Below are 20,023 nucleotides of genomic sequence, written 5' to 3'. Positions count from 1 at the left end.
CTGAACAAGGCATGAGAAACCCAAATTAGTACCTTCTGATCTAGAAAATGGCAGACACTATGATACTGTGCAATGGTCCTCCTGATCATGGCTGCTACCCGTTTTCTGAACAGGCACTGTAAAAAAAATTTAAGAAGCTTTTGTCCTTTTTTTGATAAACAATGGTTTCTGAATATGAATCAATCAGAATGGAGCTGGAAGGGACCTTGGAGGTCTTTTAGTCCAATCCTGCTCAAGAGGGGGCCCTATACATATAGGTGGCTGTCCAATCTTTTCTTAAAAACCTCCAGTGATATCAGCTTCAACCTACAACTTCTGAAGGCAAGGTGTTCCACTGGTTAATTGTCCTAACTGTTCGGAAGTTTTTTCTTAGTTCCAGGTTGCTTTTCTCCTTGATTAGTTTCCTTCCATTGTTTCTTGACCAGTCTGGAAGTGCTTTGGTAAAGAAGTTGACACACTCCTCTTTTTGGCAACCTTTCAAATACTGGAATACTGCTATCATGTTGCCCCTAGTCCTTTTTTCTCTAGACTAACCATACCCTTCTTTTCTCTAGACTGGCCATACCTATTCTGCAATCATTCTTAATATGTTTTTGTGTGTAGGCCCTTAATCATCTTAGTTGGTCTTCTTTGCACTTTTTCCAAACACTCAACATCTTTTTTGTAATGTGGATGCAGTATTCTGGGGTGGTCTTACTAAGGATTTATAAAGCAGTGCTAATACTTTATGTGATTGTGAATCTATGCCTCTGTTTATACAACCAAGAATTATATTAGCTTTTTTGGCTACTGCCGCTGGCTTGTGTTTAAGTGATCACCCACTAGGATTCCAAGATGCCTCTCACAGTTGCTGTTTATGAGCCAGGTTTTGCCTAACCTGTACTTGCACCTTGGGTTTTTCCTGCTTATGTGTAAAACCTTGCTTTTCTCCATATTAAATTTTATTTTGGCGGATAGACCCCATTGTTCAAGTCTGTCAAGGTCTTTTTAGATCCCGAGCTTGTCTTCTGGGGTTTTAGCTATTCATGCCAGCTTAGTGTCATCTGAAAATTTGGTGACTTCCCCTTCTATTCCCTCATCTTATTCATTTATGGAGATATTGAAGAGGATAGAACCTTGTGGTACCTGATTGCTTACTTCCCTGTAGATGTCATATCATTAAGGACTACACACTGAGTATGGTTTGTCAGCCAGTAACAGATCCATCTAGTGGTGATACTGTCTATCCCATATTTTTCTAGTCTAAGTATGCTATGCCCACAGCATTTCACTGATCTACTAATTTAGTCACTTTGTCAAAAAATGAAACTTTGGCATGATCTGTTTTCAGAAAACCTACTCTGGCTACCAGTTATAACTTCATTTCTAGTTGTCTGTTTTTTATTATTTATTCCAGTATCTTCTTAGGCTATTTGGTCTGCAGTTTCTGGGTCTACCTGATTTCCACACACACACCCTTTTTTGAAAAAAAAGATGGGAATCACATCAGTTCTTTTCCAATCCTCTGGTAGTTCCCTGTTTCTCCAGTATTTCTAAAAATATTATATAACAGTTCTAAGATAACATGTGCCAGCTCTTTCAGAATTCTGGGATGTAATCCATCACATCCCGATGATTTATATTCATCAAGGTCAGGCAGGTGTTCTCTTACCCTTTTTATTTTTGCTTGTTTTAATTTTTATTTCTAGTCTGTCTTTTACATTTATGTTTGTAGTAGGTTGGACTATAGTTTCTTTTTATGTGAAGACTAATGCAAAGAATGAGTTAAGCAGCTCTGTTTTTTCTCTACTGCCTGTTACTTCGTTGCCACTTTCTCTCTTTAATGGATCAATTGTTTCCTTGAATTTTGTCAAGTGCTTCAAGACCACTTTCCTAGCATTCTACATTTACCCTGCGTAGGATAGAAATATATACTGAATATCTTCAGCATACTATGTATCAATGTATGGGTTCACTTAGTGGTATGACATAAATTTAAAACGTATCAAGGAAGGCTCATTTTCCTTTAATATCAATGCTAACTGGAACCAGCCTGGATGAAGGAACAGAACAACTGAAATACCATCCACCTTACTCCCAACTTCCTGAGCAGATCTAGTAGAATGACATGATTGATAGTATAAAAAGTTATTTAGAGAGCAGCAAATTTGTCAAAAATCTGGTTAGCCTTGGTCTGGAAGAACAAGCCTAGGAAAGCAATAACAGTCTTAGGTTCCAGTAAATATATACAAAAACAATTTAGCTGTTAATTCAATCGATCATAACTCCTACATCGACATAATTATTACTGGACACAGCATTACACAAAGATTGGAAAATATTAATACAGCTAAGAGAGAAAGAGAAAAAGGGAAGGGAAGGAAGGGGAGGGGAGAGACGGAGGAAGGAAGGAAGGAAGGAAGGAAGGAAGGAAGGAAGGAAGGAAGGAAGGAAGGAAGTCTGATTTTCTGAGGGAGATTAAATAATCTGGCTCCTGGTTAAAAGCTTTCCCATATTTTTCATATACATTTCAATGTTATGATACTTGGGCTTTTAAATTTGCAATTCGATCTCATCTAATCCACTCATGTCAAGTACTTGAAATGTATTGCTCATTGTGTTTAAATTTGTATAATTTTATCACTTAATGCAGCAAAATTTAAAAACTTCAGCTACTTTGCTGGATATGTGTAAAACTGAACATTATTTGGGGGGTGTTGTTCTCTTTATCTCACTTAATTATATCATTAATTCTCATATTTCATAGAAATAAACTTTTAAGAATCAAAGTTATACATTTCTGTTTTTTGTGATTACCTAAATTGCTTCTTTCCAGAGTGATATTCCTAAAATGAAGTTAACAAAAAGTGCCATAAAGGTCATGCATTGTGTCTTTAACCCTGGCACTCATGTGTCATTCAGATTTTTCATTACTGAATGAATATGAGTTGGGGTGGTGGAGAGGGAAGCAGAGTTTGTTCAAAGTCAAATCTCACTGTTTTGACAAGAAAATCAGAGTTAATGTTTATAACCTGTACAAAAGGAGGGAGAATTAGGTCATATAGACTGAATTTGGGTAGCTTTCTAGAATGTTCAGCAAAACTTGAGAAATAGATGAAGAAATTTGAAAATCTGAAAATGCTGATAGAAAGGTAATGGCTATTATTTAATTCATCAGAAAGAATGAATGTATGATGAAATAAATGGAAATGTGGATTCAAGTGTGCTTCTGCCCACTTTGGTATATAAAAGTGAAAGTTGTGTGTTAGGAGAAACAAAAACACTTTGAATGCAATGAGAATGGAGCTACTGGTAAAACAAGAAGTGCATTGAAGATTGAATGGCTACTGAAAGAATGTGGATTGAATTTTTAAAAGAGTGACAACTATGAAAACGGCATATTAAAGTACTTTAGTCATAGAGCCATGATGGCTCAGTGGTTAGAATGCAGTACTGCAGGCTAAGTCTGCCCACAGTCAGGAATTTGATTGTGATTGGCTCAAGGTTGACTCAGCCTTCCAACCTTCTGAGGTCAGTAAAATGAGGACCTAGATTGGGGGCACAGGCTGACTCTGTAAACTACTTAGAGAGGGCTGTAAAGCACTATGTAGCGGTATATAAGTCCAAATGCTATTGCTTTATAGAGAAAACCAATGACAATCAAATCTTAAATATTTGAAGAAAGGAAATAGGTTAAACGGAATTGGAAGATAAAGAAAGTTGGGGTTGGTGAGGTTGACAAAATTCTCAAGGAAAATTCTGAAGTCTAAAACACAAAAGATGCCATATGAATCAGTGTACAGTGATTCATCAATGCACTTTACAGTGCTTTACAGCTTTCTCTAAATAGTTTACAGAGTCAGCATACGTCCCCCAAAAATCTGGGTCCTCATTTTACCCACCATGGAAGGATGGAAGGTTGATTCAACCTTGAACCTGGCACTCAGCAGAAGTAGCCTGTTGTACTCCACTCTAACTACTGCATCACCGTGGATATAGTAGAAGTAAGAAAAGTTTAAAGGGCGGCAAGATATGGATGAAGAAAAGAATTAGAGTTTCTCTGATTTTATCTTCTTTCAAATCTGACAAAACAGGTCTGAGCAATGTGTTTGGTGATCCAAAATTTATGCCAGCAATTAATAGTAAAAAGGTAAATAGATTATGACCTTTTGCATCTAATTACAGGTATAGGATGTTAATTAAAGCTGTGGCATCATAATATTCAGTGCATCATAACTGAGGCTATTAGTATAGGTTAAAATGCATAAATGTAACACTCTGTGAAAGAACTTCAGAAAACTTTAATGAAGCTAATTAACAATTTTTATTGGCTTTTCAAACTACTTTTGCACAATTACAATCAGCAAGGTATGAAGTGGGAGGATTACCTGATGACCAAAAATGATAGAAAAAGATTAAAACAAAGTTATAATACTTAGAAAACTTTGCTCCCTCTCTCCAAAACAAAATAAGCAAACAACAAATAAACAAACAAAACCATCCTTCATTGTTTTGTATATAACACATTCAAGTGAATTTTCAGTTTAAATCTTTGAGCATTTTACATAATTCACTCTATTTTCAACATTTTACAGGAGAAACTAATATTCAAAGATATATCTAACAAGAAATAATCATTTTTACTTTTTGTTGCAGAGAATGAATGTCAAAGAATTGTTAGATTATTGTCATTATGCATTCACACATGAACTTATTTCAGTAGTTTGCTTTTTAATCTACTTTTAAACACATCAATAAAAATAATTTTAAAAAATATAATTAGGTACTTATTTCCTTTATATGTTGCTAATAAGTTAATTTACCAGTGTGTGTATGTATGTACATACCTGTACATACCTATGTATCTATGTATGAAAATTCTATTTGTTAATTTTGAATTTTAACATTTTTCTAAGTTTTATGTGTGTGTGTGTGTGTGTATACATACATATACATAATATAAATTAAATGTTACATACAATGTGTTATATACAGTGTCCATTTATGCAACACATAGATAAGAATCATTGCATTGTTCTTTTTCTATGTTTTGTAGGTAGTAAAGTAACCAGCCACATTTACATCAGTGGGGGAAAAATTTTTCATTTTCTCCTTGACTCAGAATTATGGATGTAAAAGACAGAAGGCACCGTTCTTTGACAAGAGGTAGATGTGGGAAGGAATGTCGCTATACAAGTTCTTCATTGGACAGTGAAGACTGCAGAGTACCTACTCAGAAGTCCTATAGTTCAAGTGAGACACTGAAGGCTTATGATCATGATACAAGAATGCATTATGGAAATCGAGTTACTGACCTAGTTCACAGAGAATCAGATGAATTTCCAAGACAAGGTATGTTATAGATTTTAGAATTTTGCCAATATTACTGCAGTAACTTTAAGTGATCATGTGTTTACTTTTCATGTTCCTTTGTGTTTACTTGTGATTTGACATTACTGTACAAAAATTGTGATGCTAAATTTTGAACATGTTGCCTTTAGGCATATTTAGAAATGCCTTTCTGTATTTCCCTTTCAGTACAAAAGTATTAATAATTATTAATGTTGTACAAGTATAATACTGTAATATTGAAGTATACTAAATATTATAATCTTGCATTATGTTATCAAGATTTTTATATGTATAGTAGAAACATTTTTGCATTTGTTTCTGGATTAATTGCACTCTAAAATTATTAGTGTGATTATCTTACAGCAAACCTATATCCAGCTTCTATCCAATGAATAAATTTGTTATTTTTCCTATTTCTTACTGAACTAAATTACATTTTGCTGAAATGTTTTCATCACCTGATATTTAATTTCACTTAAAAAATTAAAAGCTAAATCCCACCTAATTATTTTAATTTTAGCTTTACGTTCTACTGTTTCATAGATATCCAGAAGTCTATAATTAAACCAAGGACTGAGAATTTACAGGAATGTATAAATTGTTGTTCAATATACTGTACATTTCCTACATTTCAAAAATTTAATTAAATGTATGAAAGAAGTAGCAATTTTCTTTATTTTGCTTACAGTATGTTTCTCTCTACATTTCTTTAAGTCTTTATTCATCATTATTTGATTTCTTAACTTTTAAGTGTATCAATTAATCAGATATGTAACATTGTATTTAAGATAGTTCTATATTGCAGGAAATGTACGTATTCGTAGGCTTACATTGATCTTCCTAGAATTCTTTTACGTCATCTAATTCTTTTGTAAGATTGAACCAAGCCAGCTGTTTCTAGGATTTTCCCTAGCCCCAAATGAATCTCATACAATGAACTATCTTGAAAGATTGCTTTGTCAACAAAATAGATCCCATAGGCTTGTCAGTCTTGTGAGAGAAGACTTGTTCAGCACTGACTTAATTTTATCTGATTTATAGTTACATAAATGCACTTGATCCTTTATAAATACCTTTTAATCTATATGGATCATTGGTTTCATATAATAATTAATCAAATTTAATTGCTTTTATCAATACATTTATGAGATCATTGGTTTCATTTTTTTTTCTTTCCAAAATGTTAAAAACTCTTTGGAACTATAAACATTAAACCAGTTTCTCAGGATATTTTCCAAGGAAACTCAGAACGGATTTTGTCTTCCAAACAGCAATGCAAACTTGCTTAAACTCTGAAACACTGGCCAAAGACTCAAAGAGCTATATCATTAGGTAGATAACTTTATTTGGATTTCCCACTATTTATTGTAGCGTCTGTCACACAACAATAGACATCACATTACATCTGTAGCAATACTTGAAGAACAATGTTATTTGAATAAAACATTGCCCTTTTTATTCAAAGTGTGCCTGGATCTCTTGGATTTTTAAAAGCTTCCTCCAACTTCCTTTTTCATTCATGAAAGTAGTTTGAATTTGTATTTTAGTTTAGAAGTATGTTAGTTGTGTATGAGTGTGTGTGTGTGTATGAGAGAGAGAGAGGGAGGGAAAGGGAAAGGGAAAGGGAGAGGGAGAGGGAGAGAGAGAGAGAGAGAGACTTGTAATATTAGGTAACTGTGAGTGAAACAACCAAGAACAAGAATAATGAAACACAACTCATTATAGTGAACACGTACACCGAAAGTGAATGCCAGTGCAATTAATTAATTAAATTAAACAATTAAATAAATAATTAATTCTATAGCATAAATGTAAAAACACAAATGTCATGACAATTTATTTCATTGAAAGCATTAAGTATTTCAAGATATGTCGTGGGTTAACAGTCAATATTTACTCAAAATTGATTTAAAACAGAGAATTGTCAATAAAATGAATAATCTGCACTGGATTACTGGTGAAGATTTTGATTTTTAATTTAAAGCTATAGAATATTTATGTACTATATACTAATTCATTCTGAGGTTAATTCAGTAGTCTGATTTGTCACCATACAGATATAAATATACACATACACATGTTTATACACATAGGTATAATTGAATGTCTCAGAGAATGTTTTGTTGTTATAAATAACCTTAATTGCTTTTTATAATTGTATTAAGTTTTATAGTTTTCAGTGCTCAGTATTCAGATGGGTGGCCATATAAATTTGTTTAATATTTTTTAACATTTGGGTTTAAAATACTTCTTTCTTCATTTTTTTGTTATTGCACAGTTTACTGTTGTACTAAGTCCTACATTTATGACAACATGAGAATTAGTTAGTGAGATTTCAGATAATGATGACATTTAATAAAGATTAAAAAATTTTCAACAACAATCTAGATGATATAACACTTACAATAAAATAAAATAAATTCCATAGCTCTGTTATGGAAAATTAGTAAAGTCTGAATTGAGAAATTTTCAGAATGTATAAATTAAACAATATTGTAATTGAGATAGGTGAAAACTAGACTGGGAAAAATGTTTGTAAAGAAGAAATAACATGCTATCTTGATTATTTTGTTTTCAAAATAGAAATGAACTATGTTCTAAACATAGCCACAATACAAGTTTAATCTACTCTAATACTGAAATCCACTAGAGAGGGATTAATGTTTAAATAAAAAAACCCTTTTGTTTCAAGTCTGTAACTTAATACTTTGTTAGGGTGAGAAGGGCAAAGATAAGAAAATGAAGGGATAAACCAATTAGGTATGTTCTCCTAGTAATACTTTCTAGAAAGTTAGGAAAATTTAATCTGTGAATCAAATAACTGTTAAAATATGCTGTATTAAGAATACAGTGGAATACTTCACTATCAAGAATGTGAAGTTCGGAGTTGAGCCAGTTTTAAGACTATGGGTCAGGATAAAGTTAGATGCACAAATACTAACATGGGGAATAAATGAGGTTACAAGATATACATTGAAACTCCGGAAGCATATCAGTAGTCTGATATGTCTGATATGATTGCATTCAGTCCATACATAAAATATGAGATTCAAGTCATTAATTAGTCTTACGTATTATGTCATACTAATTATTCATGTGGGATTGTTTTTTCTACACAGATCAACAAATCACAGTGAAGACACTGTGAGAATATCATTTCTTAGATGGCAAGGAAACATTTCAGTTCAGTTAGGACCTTTTCTATAATTCATTGGATCCTACTTTCTTGTTACTGCCTTGGTATTAGTATCTGGTTTTCTGTTATGATTAGGAAAATCTGGAGGAAGAGAAAATAGATTAATTATCTAGCAGTTCCAAAAGTAATATCCTCCATCATTAGAGTAAAAATTTGAAAGGGATCACAGTGAGTCCTATTTTGCCTGCTCATAGCAAACTTCAATGATACAGGTAAGACGTTCTGTGGATAATCTTTGCTCACAGGGCAATGTTTGTACAACACTGATGTATTTACCAAAGCAACTCAGCCAGGATGGAAGGATTTTTGCCTACTCTTTTTTCCAATTTGTAAAGGCCACTTCCTAGAAGAGGCCAAGTTGCTTTTGAGGAATATAGAGGCTGGTTGGAATTTTAGAGGGAACTGAGAGTGGGAATGATCCATAACTAGATTGTAGCCAATCAATTTTGGGGATCATTTCATCACAAAGGTTAAGAATCTTTGATTTTATTTGCAATAGTAAAAGAATGAGAAACACTAGAAGCTATAGAAAAAGAGCTGAACTAGAAGGCTCCAAGATCATCACTTTGGAGGGTTGCTACCAAAGACCCAAATCCCCCACCCCCTTCAATTGACCATTATCTAGTGTGATTTAGCTTTGACCATTAGTTAATTAGATTCTTCTATATAAGTAGCAATAATAAACTCATAAACACTCCTGTTTATTTGCTATTATTTATTATTCAGCTAAAGAAGCAATTAAATAAATAATCTGGCCAATCAAAAGTTACTGTTGAGGTAATTCCCCGTTAGGAGAATGAGAGCGTACAGGGGGACGTACATTTAAGCACAGTCCAAGATATTCACAGGTAAAGCAGTCAGTTTTCAGTTCAGGGAGAATCCAAATATCAAAGTCCAGTATCAAAAAGACAGTTCAGTAACAGACTTACATCAACAATCAGTAACAATCATTAGGAGGAACAGCAAAACTCTCCAACAGAAAGGACCAGAAACTCACTGAGACTGAGACTAAACAACCCAGGTTTCTGGCTCCATCTTATGGCCATTTGCGGAACCACGCCCAATTACAGTTTTAGCATTCTTTTAAAGCTACAGTATTAAAATGTCTATCCTAGTTTATATATTTCCAACCCAAATAACTGTTAGGTGACTTACATTCCTAACATTTACTAGCTGGAGAGATTTGAAATATGCCTTCTATTTTACAGTTTGTCTTTATTACTTCATTATAGAAAAGTTATCCTAGTTATTATTTTTCCTTTTCACTGTTATGGGGAAAGTTTGCTAATTACAATTAAAGAGTTAAATCCATGTATTAGAGTTCCTATCCCAAGAGTTGAAATTTTCTTCTGTTAGAGTTGGGAACTGTCTAACATAATTCCTGAATGTTGTCTGCATTCTGACTTTTTTTGCCTTTCATTTCAATACATTTGCATTAATTTCTGCTTTGACTATTTTCCTACCAATTTTTTTAAAAAATATTCTGCCCAGAGTTAATTTGCATTCTCAATTGTTGGAAATTGCAGGACTTGCTTTACTTTCATGTTTCAAATTATGATGTAAAATTAATCATCTCCTAAAATCATATTGGCTGATACTTCTGATTTTTTGTGTATCCAGTTTCAAAAGGTGACTTTATAATGACTTGATAATCTAGATAGGAAGACCCTGAAAGTTATCATTATATCCAAATAAAGATCAAGAATAAATAGTTCACTCATGAGTGCTCTTTTTTAAAAACTTTTCAGATAAGTGCATGTTTTATCTACCTATTATTTGACACATAAAAAGCTGGCCCAAGCAAGATATGTGAACTGCTGGAAATTAAATAGGTTTATCTCAGGATCATTAAATTGATCATTACAATCAAAATAGGATTAAAGACTTACTAATGCTCCTTAACAATAATTAGTCCAAAATAACAATTATAGAAGATGTTTAGACTTTTAGAAAAGTTTTCAGTTACTGTAATTTTCATTAATAGCCCAATCACTAAGAATCTGTCACTATGTTCCTATCTTTATTTATGTAACTTATTCTCAGTATTAAACCAATAGTCAAAAGAAACAACATAATGCTTGCATGAACTGAAATTCACAGGATATGGTGTTGGTCAAGACAGAGAGAAGCCTCCTTGTGTACTTGATTAGACCATAACAGGCATTGTCATACAAATTGTTTGAATAAGCAAGTTAGCACTTTTTTGATGCTATCTTATCATCAGTTGTATAAAAACATGGATACAATGCTTTAGATGTGCAGAAATATTAAGACCATTTTCCAAATTCACTTTATCTCTCTCTCTCTGTGTGTGTGTGTGTGTGTGTGTGTGTGTGTACAATGAGATTATAGTATGAAGACATATGTGCATGTGTGTTGTATGTATATAATATATAGATATATATCTACATACATATACATACGCAAACACACAAACCCCTCTATAATAGAATTGTTCCTTTAATCATCCCATCATTCTAGTATGTGTGAGAGAGAGTTGGAGGGAGGGGAGAGAGAGAAAGAGAGAGAGAGAGAGGGAGGGAAGGAAGGGAGGGAGAGGGAGAGACAGGGAGAGATGGAGAGAGAGTATGAATTAAATTCAGCAATCTTATAGGATCAATCTACATAGTGCTAATTTCTATGAATTCTAATATTGGCACTCTCTATTTTCATAAGGAGAACACAATCCTAAACAATATCTATTCAAAAATAATCTCCACTGATTTCTGTGAAAATTATTTCCAGGCAAATAAACATATATAACTACAATCCTTATTACTTATATTGCAATAATTTAATCATTTTTCATGTTTCCCTTCTTGGTACAACAACTATATTGTATGGATTTACAGTTGATATTTTTGTAATAGTTCATGAAAATAAGTTTTTACTTCTGTTTAGATATTGTAGTTAACCAAAAGTTCACATAATATATTGAAATGTATGTGAATTTTAATGAAAAAAAACCTATGAAGTTTGTTCCTGGAAGCATACAGCATACTACAATGGTTTTATACATTATTTTGCCATGATAACAACTTGTATCCCAGTGAATGGAATCTGTGAGCTCTTGCTGTGTGGCTTCAATTCAACCCTAGCAAGTTCACATTAATTTTGAGTCTTCTGGATCCTGGGATTGTAAGTTTTGGATTTTCCATATACAGGGAATGGATATTTTCCATCTTTGGTTCTAGGGTAGGTGCCACTACCCTGCCCAGACCTGGTGCACAATTTAGAGGGTCTCTGTTTCTAACAGCTCCTAACTGAAGCTATGGACAAGAAGACATTTGCCTTTGTCTTGAAAGCCAATTCCACTCATTTCTGGATTGGCAGGATCTGCTTGCTGTCATTAACACCTTAGTCATATCCTGGTTGGATTAGTGCAATATAATACTACATAGGTTACCTAAGAAGATCACCTGGAAGCTCCATTGTAATGGAGGCATATCTTAGCTACACTGGATTCTCAGCTACACAGGATTTGAATAGGCTTTAAGTGAAATTTAATATGCTGGTTATTCCCCATAAAGTTCTACATGGCAATGAATGTTATGTATAAACCACATGTCCTAACAGGATAGACATGTTTCAGCTACATTAAGTGACACAATTTGATGTTGGAAATCAGGGGACATGTTGTTTTTTTTTCTGCTAAAGCATCTGTGCTCTGAAATGATCTCTACTACCACCTCCATAAATATATAATTGGTCGTTTGGCCAACCTTGTTTTTAGGAAAACTGTACTGAAATCTGGTTCTTTCTTTAGGCTAGTGCATTTTAGGATTTAACATGAATTTGAATTCTTATTAATTTTTGTTGTTGGGTTTTTAACTATATTGTTTCCTAATTTGTTGATTATATGACACTCAAACTTCCAGATATTTTTTTAAAAAACAAATAAATAAATAAATAAAATGTAAACTTAATGCCTGCAAATCCGATCTAAACATTTAGAGTTTATATTTGTTTACATTTTGTAGCTCTAGCATAATATTTATGAAAAAAGAAGATAAACACTGTAACTGACTGCTAAGACTGACCACAAACTATAATTAAGAAGATAAGCTAAGCCGGGAAAGAGTTGAGATAAAAACTGCTCTTGAAATACAACTGGAAGCTTCAGCTGGTCCAGAATGCAGTAGGATACATAGTTCTAAGTACACTGAGGTTTGCCTGGGTTACTTAGCTACTGTGCAGGCTCCGCTAGCCAACTGTCAGTATACTTCTTGATGCAATTCAATGTTTTGATTCTCATGTTTAGGGCACAGAATGGCACAAATGAAGTGGTCATTAAATGAAAACTTATATGATGGGAACTATACTTATTTTATTTTATTTCATCTTTCATTTTCCTTCAGCATCAAAATGATCAAACAGTAGGATGAGCCCAATTTTTTGAGAGTGGGGAGAAGGTTTTTTGTACCAGGAAGTCTGGTAAAAGGGTACTCTTCATTTTTTCAGCAAGCCTAGGGATCCCTTGGCAATATAGAAGCTACATATTATTGTGTAGTTGCATTATATGCAATATCCACCTTCTCCTAGTCTTGTTTAACTAAGTTTATTGTTTTAATTGGTTTTGCGGAATGTTTAATTGATGATTTTATTATATGCTGCTCAGGGTCAATTCGTGTAAGATGGGTGGCCATATAATTTTGGCCAATAAATAAATAATTCAATAAATTGCACTATTAATATAGCTAGTGAATTATTTTACTGATATTTTTTAATTAAAATCTAATAATCCAATAACAATTTATTGTATTCCTAAATGCTTGCAAAGTTTCTGTTCATGTGTGATTGCAGAAATAAATCAGTGCATCAGTGAAGATAAAGAACAATATGTGTGGGTTTGCCTGTGCAAGGGCATTAATGGTAAATATGAAAATCTTCCACTCTGGCTCCAATATTATTCCAAAACAATGTAAAAACTAACTAGTAGTTTCTCTGATAAGAATATTGTTTAATATTTGTTAACATGTTTTTTTTAAAAAAATATAATAGTTTATTCATGCAATCACAGACACAGGTTTTTTTGTTATTCTTAAGGAAAGGGAATAGTATAATTTAAATATGATTTAAATTTGAAGAACAATTAAAATAGTGTACTTGTCAGGATTCCAAGTAATACACTCATAGTATACAGAACTCCTAGGCAAGTAAATTCCTCAAAGAATAATTTTATTTGGATATATCATATTGGCACAAGCTGGTGAAAACTTTCTTTGGATGTTCTCGCCATTTTCATCTAATTAAAAGTAAAAGTTTTCTTCCTTCCCCAGACAATCAGTCACATGGTCCAATCAAGGTGTCATCTGGTTGCCTGACAACTTCACTCCTTCTCTCTGACCACCTGTGGGAATGTCCTTGGTTACCAGGAGAAAGTATTTTGTTCTGGCTACAAACCCCAGCTATCTCTATTTCCCCATTCCTATCCCTCACCTCCAGTGTGGCAATAGTGAAGCCTCAAAATGGCCTCGGTCAAGTCAGCTTCAGAGTTGACAGTACTTTCAATTGAATTCAGAATTCAAAGAGAGATTCAGAGAACAAAGCAAGGAAGAAAAAAATAAGATATTGAATATATTAAAACAACCTGAAGAATAAAAAATATTTTTTTAAAAAATAAGAATTATCTATTAGCTTTGGGAAAACAAATTAACAGGATTGCTAGACTGTTAATTGTCTCTCAGCAATAGTGATTGTAAGAAATCCAGCAACCCTTCTGGAGATATTTACTGAGCTGTCAGCTAAAATGAAGTTACTGATCTCTTCAACTGATCTTGCATGAATGTGAGTCAGAAAAGTAATTGTTAATTCAATGCACCACCTCTTGTAAAGAAGGGAATTGGAAAATTATATGTGTAACAGCTTCTATTTCCTCTTGGGGCAAAAGCAAAGGCATTCTTGGATTGGAGCTTTTTGACATCTTTCCTTAAAATGGAAGGAAGGCAAAACATTAAAGATGACAAAAATGCTTTCAAAGTATTTTTCATTACATAAACATTTCCCGACTATTATCTAGGCTCTAGTGTGTTTGTATGTATATTTATGTACTCCATGTAAATGCACACACACACAAACATAATGCCATAGCTGCCTGATTGTTTGGGGAAAGGAGAACAAGACAAAAATATATACAAATCTTAATTATTGGCCATTCAAATATAAACATAAATTAACATAACAAATGTTGCAAACTAGTAAGCTGATAAACATATTAGTATCACCAAAATCATTAAACTTTTACTCGTATCAGATTAATGTTTCTAATTTGCCACCTAAATGAATTATATTATAAATGAAACTTTGTTATTTCTGAGGTAGAATAAAAAACATGCCTCTGCTTTACCTAATGAATACACATTTTTGTTTTCTATCCTGATTTCCATATTTTTAAATCATATTTTCCCCAAACTTTGATTCTATGTTTGAGTCTGTGTATATGTACTCTCATGCATGCAATTAAATATGTGCTTTCATATTAGCTTTCTTGCTAAATTCTTGTTTAAAAAAACATTGTAAATGCATACATTATCACCATGATCTGCTTCAAGCACTGAATTTATTAAGTAGATTGTTAATAAAATGCAGAATGATATATCACAATTTTAATGCTCTGTCTCCCAAAGTTAATGAAGAGTTATAATTTTCTAGATGACAAATTAAAAGGAGGTTAAAATGGTGGATAAGATTGCCTAGAGATTTAGCAACGTTCTAATTAAAATAAAGGGCATTAAAGTGAATTAAAATCTTGATTTGGGAGGGATTAAAAAGTATGAGGAATATGTGGCTTATTATTGCTAGAGGCCAAAATTTGTTTATAAATAAGAAAGATATTGTAAACCTTACTGAAGTTGCTTTTAAAAGATCGTAATAAATTGTTTTCTCGTTATTTGTCACTGAAATCTTCATCAATACAATAGGCTACATTTCAGTTTTACTAGAAGCATGGCTTCAATTCATTTTTTTTTCAAACTCTGGTAAAAAGTAGATATCTATTCTATCGCTGACATTCAAAATATTTATAAATATACTTCTACTGTAAAATTGTTTTGTGTGGTGATCTTTATGTTTGATAATACAAAATATTATCAAAATATCATTCAGCTTTGGATTATTATCTTTTTTTTTTTTTTGCAATTCCGAAGCAATTCCCATGGATTTCACAGATTATATTGTTTATATATAATTTAATATTGCATTTCCATTTATATACAAACCCACACAAATGCACATACACACCAAATATACACCAAAACAGGACAACCGAAGACTGAGGCTCCATTGAAACCTTTTTCAAAGTGTCCAATAATTTGGAACTTTTCTATCTGCTAGCATATCAAATCCAAATTTCAACAAATGATTAATTTTGATATATAATTATTGAGGATTTTAGGCAGGTGTCATTTTAGAAGCTCTAAAATAATCTTTAAAGATTAATTGACCAACTATATCTACCTTCCACCCAAATTAAAACAACTTTCCTCACTGTCAGGCCTAAACCCAAAGATGAGGTAGCAAAATCCAATCAACTCCAATCCTTTATTTCCTTAAACCTAATGGACAGAATCTTGCCAAATTAAAGGTATAACTCTCTGCCCTAATAGACATATCTTGACAGATTTTAGGATGTGCTACCCTGAAGCTTTTTTCTCCTCCACCATTGAACTTGGAACTCAGTATGGGCTTCTCACTGATGGAAATCATTGGCTTCTCACTGATGGAAAATCGTTGCCTCCTCCCTGAGAAAGCTGAGTGCAGCCAAGATTCCCTTCCACTGTTTTTTCATGTACACATTTCATCACACATACCTCTTTTAAATTCAGGTTATCCCCAAATGCCAATTTGTCATGAGATCTAGGATCAAATTCAAACCTCATTTTCTGAAGTCATTCTGAAGCAGCTTGCTGCTTGTGACAGGATATATCAACTGGGCACTATCTGCAATATGTTATCCTCCTTTTCCTCCTCCTCCCTCCTGTATTCTGATATGTGCAAGCTATAAAATTAACAGGCACACAGCTTTTCACATAGACTGAAACTGTAGCATAATAAGCAAAGAAAATGAAGATGTGGACAGTTAGCTAGGCTTGGACTTTTGGAAAATGATGATGCCAAGTGATGGATTAGGCAGCTTTGGCTGCTGAAAGTTTGACTTTTTCAGAATGATAAGGAGAAAGTTTCTGTAAAGGTTGGTTTCAAGGTTAAAACACATTCCAAACTGCTATTTGACACAGGATTGGAGCAAAGCAGCACACTGGAGAAAGATATTGGGAAGAAGACTTCTCATTCAAGGTACTAGGAAGAATTCTTCTCATTAATCAAGAAGCAGATAAGATCTGATTGGAAGTTTACCGATTTGAAGTCTGCAAAGACCTGAGAAAGAGCTATGCTAACAGAATGGCTAGTGCCTGATAATTAGAAGTCATCCAAAAATAGAACCTGTGCTATAAGTTTTTGGTGATAAGTTTGTGCAGTGAAATTGGGTCAAGTAGAGATTTATTAAAGCCCTATGGCTATGTGAGGGATGATGCTACAGAGGGGCAAATGGTATGATGGACTACAGTGAAGCAACAGTTTCCCAGGAAGGTGTGGTTACATTCCAAGGAAGAGAAGTGACAAGAGATAATCCATCTGAGAATTAGAAAGGAGATAGAGAAAAAGAGTCAGGATAACCACTTGCTAGAATCTTTCAGATTATGTCTATTTATATGAGTATAGTTAAGATTGAGTCTGCAATCTTTCTGACTATTCAGTATAAGCAAATAAATTATAAATGTTGGCTGTATTGCTCTATAGTGTTGTTGGACTGGCCTAACAGGCTACCTGAACACCATTATTTTTTAGAGGCAAGACTCTGCCTGTCTTGTTTATATTAGAGATTGATCCATCAGTTGGTTATCAAGTTCTCCTATCAATTTACTTGTTGGGTTGTTTCATGGATTGCTCGTCAGACAGTTGGTGTTATGAGATTTTCCTTTACAATCTAATTCACTTTTATAGAGAGAATGGAGGGGAATTATCAGGCCCAAGACACCAGGAAAAAAACATGAGGAGTTACTTCAGGGTAGGTTTATTATTATTATTATTTTCCTAGAAACAGAAATTTTGCCAGGCTAAAACATTTACTGTAGCTACCTGACTGTTAGATATATCCTGTAAACTTACTGGGGAGTGGAGCACCTTTGCTCTTTTCCTACACATCAAAGTTACTAAGTGATGTTGCCTCTTTAATTTTTGATGGAAAATTTAGGTTTTTTTATGGAAGGTTAACTTTATGGTTTTCAGAGATAGGACAGAAGAGAAACCAATAGCATTGTTGGAAAAAGACTGACCAAATATATTAGAGATTACGTTGTGACAATATAAATGGTAAAACATCCTTATCTTTAGGCTCTTATTGTATCTACAGATACCTGGCTAGCAGCTCTACAAGATGGCACATAGGGTTCAAAAGAAAGAAATGTAAAAGGAACTAGGGCAGGTTAACAGAAGGAGGGAGGTTTCTTTTAGGTTTGATAAGAGATGCTTCTGGAGTGAGAGGAGAGTGAAAAAGACATAGAACAGAGGAAGCAGACTTAGAAAACAAGAAGCCAGAATCCAAAGCCAGAGAGAAGATCTAGGATGGTGTCAGAGGTGGTTGAAACCAAAGAATAATCTGGAGGAAAGAGTCAGCAAAAAGGTAATGCAGCTTTAGACAGTAGCAAATCAAACTCCATGTGGATCAGGTAATTAAAAATTCTAGGCAATAGAATATTAAGGGGGAAGTTATTAACATTCCTAAACTGATAGATAAGATATTGTGGAGGGGGGAAAACAGAAGCAAAGTAGAAGTTATTATCCCCTCTTTGTTTTTATTTTATCAAGTGTGCTTGTAACTTGTACATTTTACAGAGTCATTGTGGGTGAGGTAGCTTTGTATTTATAAATAAATAAAACCATGAATGAAAGAGGGGAAAAAAGTCACAAGCAGTTATTTTGTGTGTCATATGATCATTTCCTGAAAGACCAAAATCTTATGTTGCTGCCTTTTAATCAGGAATAATAACTGAAAACTCTTCAAATTAGAACAAAGAACCTGCCAAATTTTCAAAGGAATCAAACAATAGCTTTCTAGTTATACCCATAGTAATTTATGCTCAAAATTATTCTCATTTCACTTAAAAGCATAATTTAAAGTACACAACTATTTGACATGGTTTAATGGATAGAAGTTTCAGAGATAAGATTTTATAATGAAAATCTAGGGACTGTCTACCTCCAAACCTCTATTTAAATTGTCTGAAAGAAATTATTATAAGGATCCTCCTCAAGACATTAGTCTACAAATAAAATTTATTGTGACCATGGTTACGATTGCCTATAAACTGACAGAAATGTTCAGTCACACATTTATTTCATTATTAACTGTGTAAGGCAAGTTAAAATGCTGATATCTATTATCCTTGGGACACTTACTGGAAGAAACATAATCTAAACAATTAAAAATCTCAATTTTTATAGAAATAGTATATTATATTTATTCTACTTAACTGAATAAGTTAATGGTTTGCCCATTTTATTGTACAATGCTCTCATGTTTTAACAAAACATTGATTATTATCAATAATAGAAAAAATATCTGCATAGAATAGTAGCAATAGCAATAACACTTAGACATATATTATTTACAGCCTTCTCTGTAAACCGAGTCAGTTTACGATTTACAGAGAAGCATATTGGCCCAACAATCTGGGTCCTCATTTTACCAATCTGAGAAGGATGGAAGACTGAGTCAATACTGAGCTGATGAGACAGGAACTGCTGAACTGCTGATAGTTGTCAGTCAGCCGAATTAGCTTGCAATACTGCATTCTAACCATTGTGCCATCATAGCTTTAATTTATGTTGCAATTTAAACTCTTTGATCACAAATATTCATTTGGTTATCCGATTGCATTGAAAGTATCATATTAAATGTAAGAGCAGATAAAAGACAATGTTGACATTTTCTCAGTACTATTTGCAGTTACTATACCTGAGAGTTAAAATGCCACCTGTAGAAATAGAAGGGAATTCACTTTTTTCTAAAACATATTTCAAAAAATTAATCTGCATCATATCATATTTCATCTGCATCTACAGCTAAATCAAGTATCTTAGAAAGAACTTCAAAAATAGCTACTAACAGTCTGATATTATCGGAAGATTGCCTTCTTTTTATAAAACATATTTTGTGAGGTATACTCTGTATTGTGTAACATATGTTCTAAAGTTACTGTCAGATAAATTTGGAGGTTTTGTCTTCACCATTTATCATATTCACAGTCTATTATATTGTTTTTGAACTATTTTTGTCTTGTATGCTATCCTAATAATTTTGGAAGCAGGCAGCCATTAAAATGATGGGTTTGTCTTAGCAATTTCTCTTTTTTTTTCATGCATAGCTTATTTTGATAGGAGACAGGAAGAGGTTCTTTCTGGTGATGCCTAATGTCAAGCCTACAAACTTTCATTGCC

At 33.2% G+C, this 20,023-nt stretch overlaps 1 protein-coding gene across 3 annotated transcripts in view; it reads left to right on the top strand.

The window, feature by feature from the left end:
• Positions 1-5,040: 5,040 nt before the first annotated feature.
• The window catches only part of TENM2 (teneurin transmembrane protein 2), an 865,315-nt gene continuing 850,332 nt past the window's right edge, over positions 5,041-20,023 (top strand). For all 3 annotated transcript variants that reach the window (XM_087924563.1, XM_087924565.1, XM_087924562.1), the window contains exon 1: positions 5,041-5,331. In XM_087924563.1, the coding sequence (XP_087780689.1) occupies positions 5,106-5,331 (226 nt within the window). In that variant the 5' untranslated portion in view covers positions 5,041-5,105. The remainder of the gene's footprint in view (positions 5,332-20,023) is intronic.

The sequence above is a fragment of the Pseudonaja textilis genome, chromosome 2 (assembly GCF_049901715.1).
Source record: "Pseudonaja textilis isolate UNSWEBS1 chromosome 2, rPseTex1.2, whole genome shotgun sequence".
In the NCBI taxonomy this organism is placed as follows: domain Eukaryota; kingdom Metazoa; phylum Chordata; class Lepidosauria; order Squamata; family Elapidae; genus Pseudonaja; species Pseudonaja textilis.
The sequence above is the reverse complement of the archived record's forward strand: the minus strand, read 5'-3'. Positions and strand labels throughout refer to the sequence as shown.